General features: G+C 50.1%; 1 protein-coding gene across 1 annotated transcript in view; it reads left to right on the top strand.

Moving 5' to 3' along the window:
- The window catches only part of XYLB (xylulokinase), a 43,413-nt gene that overhangs the window by 13,373 nt on the left and 23,208 nt on the right, over window positions 1-6,832 (top strand). Inside the window, exons 9-10 of the mRNA XM_007462686.1 lie at window positions 690-808; window positions 3,564-3,645. Of these exons, the coding sequence (XP_007462748.1) occupies window positions 690-808; window positions 3,564-3,645 (201 nt within the window). The remainder of the gene's footprint in view (window positions 1-689; window positions 809-3,563; window positions 3,646-6,832) is intronic.

Below are 6,832 nucleotides of genomic sequence, written 5' to 3'. Positions count from 1 at the left end.
GCATTCCTGAGCTTCATCCTCAGCTGGGTCTCCACTCACTCCCCTCACCGCTTCATTTACCAGCAGTCTGACCATCTCACATGGGCACGGGGCTCTAGCAGCACCCAGCCCACCTGCCTGCCTCCACCGGGGCCCGTAGAGGAGGAGGGCTGTCCACCTGAGCTCTGGGTTCTCCCCCCTCCCCATCCTCAGGGGAACCTTGGGAGAAGTAGATCGTTTTAGGGAAGACTTAGCTGATCTTAGTGACGAGCTCGAGGAAGTTTAGAGGCGTCCGAGAGCTTTCCTCGAAAAGTTAGATGTGATTGGGAAATCCCTGAGAGCTGACCCACATCAGTGCCAGGGCTGCCTCTAGCCTTGAACCCCAGGGGACACGCAGAGCCATCCTAGGTGACATTGGTGGGAGCTCCCCTCCCTCAGCCAGGTCTTAGAGCAATGGATTTCCAGGCTAACTGTGGGATTTAAGCCCGTGAGGAATGTTTGGGGGGGGGCGGAGGCATGTGTTTCTAAGGGCCCTGCTGACCTCTGGCTCTCTGGTTCCAGAGTTACCCAGGCACGTTGTATACGTTCCATCTGGAAAGAGCTCCAGGTATACGTTTGCTGCAAGAATGATCCACTCTTGGCCAGATTTGTGCATTTTTACAAAAGGTCCCCTTTTGAGATTTCTCTTTCTTGTTTCCTTCCTTCCTTAGGTTCTGGAATGAATTTGTTGCGGATCCAGGACAAAGCCTGGTCGCAGGCTTGCCTTGGTGCCTGTGCACCTCATTTAGAGGAGAAGCTCGGCCTGCCGGTGCCGTCATGCTCGGTTGTGGTAGGTTCCCTGCCCAGTGACGCGGCTCACTGGAGAGCTGGCAGCTACTGGGGAAGCTGTGTAGTATACACACACACACACCCCCACACACACACCCATCCATTTACACACGGGCACACACACCTGTGACTTTGTCTAGTACAAGATAAGTATTTGACGTGATTCAGAGCGAAATGTCTGTATCAGTGTCTTGTACTCAGGTGCAATAACTACATCACAGTAAAAGCTTCTACGCAGCAAAGGAAACGGTCAACAAAGTGAAAAGGCAACCTATCAAATGAGAGAAAATATTTGCAAACTATATATCTGATAAAGGGTTAATATCCAATACATATATAAAGAACTCATACAACTTAACAGCAAAAATCCAAACAATTCAATTAAAAAGCTTTAACCAGGGACTTCCTCGGTGGTGCAGTGGTTAAGAATCCAACTGCCAGTGGGTTTGAGCCCTGGTCCCAGAGATCCCACATGCCGCAGAGCAACTAAGCCCGTGCACCACAACTACTGAGCCTGTGCTCTAGAGCCCGCGAGCCACGACTGCTGAGCCTGCGAGCCACAACTACTGAGCCTGCGTGCCACAACTACTGAAGCCCACACTCCTAGAGCCTGTGCTCTGCAGCAAGAGAAGCCACCACAACGAGAAGCCCATGCACTGCAACAAAGAGTAGCCCCCACTCGCCGCAATTAGAGAAAGCCCGTGTGCAGCAACAAAGACCCAATGCAGCCAAAAATAAATAAATAAATAAATGTATTAAAAACAAAAAACCTTTAACCATCAGTGTGGCACCCACATTCGGAATAGACACTGGCTGTCCATGCCCTGGTTTCCCCTAGTTGGCCGGCTAAGTTCTTGGTTGGGCCCAGCACTCGGCCCTTTGGCGGGGAGCATGTGCCCCACAGCCAGAGCAAGCAGAACCCCTGGGTGGTGCAGAGCGTTGGCTGCGAAGGAAGGACAAGGGCCCCTGAGTCCCGGGGAGAGTCACAGAGCTGGGAGGGGTGGGCCACCAGGAGAACCAGGCTATCACGAGTACCTCACTCCTCACGTGTGGAGTCCCAACCACAGAAGCACTTTCTGAGATGAACAGTGACCTGCTGAAAACAGCCTTTGCCACCATGAGCAGAATCTCAAAGCCAAATCGTCATCATTCCAGAGGGTGCCGTGAGGCCAGCGCACAGAGCTTAAATTAAGGGTTTCCTGCCCTGCAGAAGCAGACAGTTCAGGACTCAGGCAGGCTGATGCACAGCAGAAAGAAAAAGGAAGGGCTAACAGAAAACAGCCAAGCCTCTGGGACTGGTATTCCACGCATGGCTTTTAGTTTCAAGTGAGATGGAGAGCGGTGTTTTGTCCACAGCAACCGGCTTTGTTTGCCTTATGCCGGGAACACATGCCTCCAAGAGGTAGCCCGTGCAGACACCGGCAGCTTGAGGAATGGAAAAAAACTGATTGTGAAAAGTGTATTTTCATTTGTAACATAGGTGCCCATGTGATGGGGGGAAACAAGCAAAATCCATGTTTTCTGTCATCCCTTTTTCTGAAGGTGGTGCCCAAATGGCTTTCTCTCCTTTTCTGCAGGAAAATATTTGGAGATATAGTGTAGCAGACACTTCCCACGTTGCATCCTCCCAGCCCACTTTTTTGCCAGCTGTTGTGGCTTCACGCAGGTGTCGCCTAGCAGAACCCTGCCTGAGCTGCATCTCATTTGCCTCACTTCTGCCCAGAGCCTTCTGGGACTCCACAGTTGTGCTCTGCCAGCCTGGAGGTTTAGGGAGTTAGCACCCCACGTGTGCCCTTCACTGGTGGGGAGCTACGGAGAGCTGCTCCCTGTTCTACCCTGAGGTGGACAGTCCCCCCCATGCATTTCATGCAGCTCTTCAGACGCAGCTCACAGCCATGACCAGCTCCACAGAGGACCGTGGGGTGGGCTTTCCCCCCTTCCCTGTTTCATTCTTCCCTGTCCCCTTCTCATTTCCTGGGGTTACTTCCCCAAATAAGCCACCTGCACAAGCCCTGACTCAGGCTCTGTTTTCTGAGGCAACAGAGGCCAAGACAATTATCTCCCAGGAGATGGCTTTATTCTGATGTAAATCCGAAAGTTGGCTGGATGGAGTAAAATGTTCTTCCCAGACACCAGGAAATCCCATCATTTATTTTACACTTTTGGAACCAAGACAGGGAAAGGGGGGAAAATGCTTTCTTTTCATAACCGTGCCCTCTAAAGACTGTAGGTCTGTCCAGAAGTTATCCCTGCCCTCTGATCCCACAGGCGGTCTTGGAGGGGCCCTGAGAGCTGTGGTTCCTGGTGGAAGCCTTTCCTTGCTTTATTTTCTTTAGAACGTTGACCTCTGCACAAACGTGTCCAATGACTCTTAATCTGACTGATAGAGCGTGTGTGCAAGGCATTATCTACTTCTATGAGTTTGCTTAATGATTTCCTCCTGTTATTTCTTTATTTTTAATGCTACCTCGATAATTTGGAGCTTACAGAGCAAGCCCACAATGGGAACTGGTCTGTTCTAGTTGCCTTGAATCTCAAAATTAAGTGGGCTTCAAGGCAGTGGGATGACCTCACGTGCGTGGTTGCAGCCCTGTGCTGGGCTCCTCTGGTGTTTTGTGAACAGGGGGGACATCCCAGGTGTGATGCGACTGTAGGCCCCACCCAGGCCTGTGGCCTTCCTGTGGCCCGAGGTGTGGACAGTTGTGTCAAGCAGGTGGGGTTTGCCTCAGCAGAGCGTGCTTGCCTTCTCTCCTCAGGGGGCCATTTCTTCCTACTTCGTCCAGCGCTATGGGTTTCCTCCAGGATGCAAAGTGGTGGCCTTCACTGGGGACAACCCAGGTGAGTACCTCAGGGGATTTCACCCTCCCAGTAGCCTGCCTTGGTCCCTGTGGGACATTGGAGAATGCCAGCCGGCTTCTTGGGGCTTCTTGGGGAAGCCTGTCCGTGGCGGGCCCTCCCTCCCTTGGTGCCTGCCCGCCTGCTGGTCTGAACTCTCACGCCTTGTACCTGCCCCACCTTGGCTCTGACTCTGCCCACAAGAGCCACTGAGTGCTGCACCTCCAGGTGAAAGAAACCTGATCAGCTATTGAGGAAGACAGTGCCCACCCTCCCTCACCTGCCTTTTCTTTTCTTTTCTTTTCTTTTTTTAGCAACAGCCATTAATTTTTATTAAATTTCTAATTTAAAACAAATATTTACAACATTATCAGTTTGGGAAAAGACAAACAGGAAAAATGAAGAAAAGTGATGAAAAGACAAATTCAAGGACAGAATAAATACAGCCTATTTACACGCCTGCCTGGCCCTGGTGGCTGCTGCCAGAGTGCCAGACCCTCAGCCTCAGAATTAGCAACAGTTCAAAACCTCCTCCAGTTTCAACACATCCAAGGGTGGGATTTTGCTCGCCTGCCTTTTCTGTTCCAAGCTAAACATCTCAGTTCCCCCAACCCTTCCTCTGGGACCCAGCTTTGAGTCACTGCCCCATCATTTGACCTATAGGTACGACTTCATCCAAGCCCCTTGTCTCCTCTTCCTCCTTTTCTTCTCCTCTGGGGGGTTCCTGAGGCCCCCCCTGGAGGGGCTGACAGGTCTCTAAAGAAAGGCCAAGTGGCCACAATGAGTACCACCAGACTGCTGCCCTTCACCCCACCTCTGCAGCCCTTTTCCTAATGGGCCACCAAATCAGGGTTGCTGGATAGAGTAAATACAAATACAGGACACCCAGTTAAACTTGAATTCAGAGGAAGGACAAATGATTAGGTAGGATGAGTATGTCCCAGGCAATGTTTGAATTTCAGATAACAAATGATTTTTCAGTGTAAGTGTGTCCCAAATACTGTTTCTCTGAACTTGAAATGTGACTGAGCATCTTATATTTTATCTGGCAACTCTACCCCAAGTTGCCATCCTAAGCATCCATTCCTTCCCTAAGGAAGTGAGTCTCAGGTACATACATATGGAAGGGTTTGGTGGAGGCCGGGGTCTGACTTCAACCCTTCTCCTGGTTTCCACACCCGTGAGCCTCCCTGTACTTACCTCCTACTGGTTGTACAGATGAGGATGTGGACAGCAAAAATAAAATAAAAAGAGAGAGGCGCACGTGTCTAGGAGTGCAGCTGTGTGCCTGGAAATGGAGCTGAAGGTCTTGTTAAAATTCATTCATCATCATAACGATGATTTTATGTGCCATATTTTCTGCAGTATCTGTGTATTTTTGTGCCCGGGAAAAAACATTTAAGTCACCGTTACTACTGTTTCTGCCACCACTATGAGTAACACTCGTGGTGCTCCTAGGTCTGCTTTAGGCCTGTCTGCTTTGGAGCTGAGGGCACAGCAAGGATGTCCCCGCCACCCCTGTGGTTGCATCAGTGTCCTGGCTGTGCCCCCTCCCTTGTGGGGTGGCCTCCACTCTGGCATCTGCAGGGAACCCCCAGGAGCCAGACGAGGGCCTCCCTGTCCCTGCACAGATTCTGTAGAACTTCACACGGAGCCCCGTTGTCAAGGCACAAACCCAAACTCAGAGCAGGTTTTGGAGAAGGGACCCTCATGTTCCTGGTCTAAGGTGAGGTGAGATGAGATAGAGGCCGGTAGACAGTGGCCAAATTCCTGCAGGAGAAAGGCTTAAAGCCTGTCGCTCTGTCCCCTGGGCGCCTGATTTGAGAGGACGCTCCGGCCTGTGGTGGGCATGTTCCGGTGCCCTGGCTCCTGGAGGATGCCAGGCCCCAGTTCCTCTCTGCCCTAAAAGCTGAGTCACCCTCAGAAAGTAACAGATGATGCACAAGCACCGATTCAGGACAATTCTATGCTTTGTGGGCCACGTTTGTTTGCCTTTCAAAATGAAAGTAACTTCATCAAGTCTCATTAGAAACAAATGCATTGTTTTTTTATTTTGGAGCATTGTTGATATACAATGTTGTGTGTCCAGCAGTGATTTAGTTATACATATACATATATCTATTCTTTTCCAGATGGTTTTCTCATATAGGTTATTACAGAGTACTGAGTAGCGTTCTCTGTGCTAGACAGTAGGTCCTTGTTGATTGTTTTATATATATTAGTGTGTACATGTTAATCCCAACCTCCCAGTATTTCCCTCCCCCCTGCCCCCACCTTTCCCCTTTGGTAACCGTAAGTTTGTTTCCTAAGTTTCTGAATCTGGTTAGAAAAATGTATATTCTTACACCTACTCTATCAACTGGAAGAATGTCAGGGAGAATAATGGGCCTGCTTTTGAACCACAGAAGCATGAGCTTCTGGGCATGTTTCAGAGGGAACAACAAAGAAGCAGCTTCCTAAACCGTCCCTTTGGACTGCGGTTTCAGGCTGAATGTTGGAGATACCAGGCAGGTAGCCCTCAGCCGGTCCCTCCCTAAATCTGACCTTCACTTTGCTGCTGCCTTAAGTAATGCATTAGTCTTATGCTTTTTTTTCTTATACACAAGGGATACCTCTTCATTACAGAAAAACATTTTAAGTACCGACAAACCAAAGGAAGGATGTAAAAAAAAATCATCCATAATCTCTTAACCCAGAGATAACCACAGTTAAAAATTTTTTTTTTTTTTTGCGGTACGCGGGCCTCTCACCGCCGTGGCCTCTCCCGTTGCGGAGGCTCCGGACGCGCAGACCCAGCGGCCATGGCTCACGGGCCCAGCCGCTCCGCGGCATGTGGGATCTTCCCGGACCAGGGCACGAACCCGTGTTCCCTGCATCGGCAGGCGGACTCTCAACCACTGCGCCACCAGGGAAGCCCCACAGTTAAAATTTTGAGGGCTGTCCTTCCAACCTTCTTTTCCTATGCCCATAAATAAACAGTTTATTTTAACCAACCAAGGCAATATTTTTGTGCAACATCATTAGTGGTTGTTTAGGTTTCCATTGTTCTGGCATTTACTTTGCCAATGTCCCTCAGATGGAGCTGGGAGATGGAGGTAGGCATGGCTTCTACCGTTTAGGCCATGCAAACATTATCTTGTCCCTTGTCCCTATAGCAGCGGTCCCCAACCCTTTTGGCACCGGGGACCAG

The sequence above is a fragment of the Lipotes vexillifer genome, unplaced genomic scaffold (assembly GCF_000442215.2).
Source record: "Lipotes vexillifer unplaced genomic scaffold, Lipotes_vexillifer_v1.1 scaffold539, whole genome shotgun sequence".
Taxonomy (NCBI): Eukaryota; Metazoa; Chordata; class Mammalia; order Artiodactyla; family Lipotidae; genus Lipotes; species Lipotes vexillifer.
Note: the sequence above shows the minus strand (reverse complement) of the source record. Positions and strands in the feature narration are given on the sequence as shown.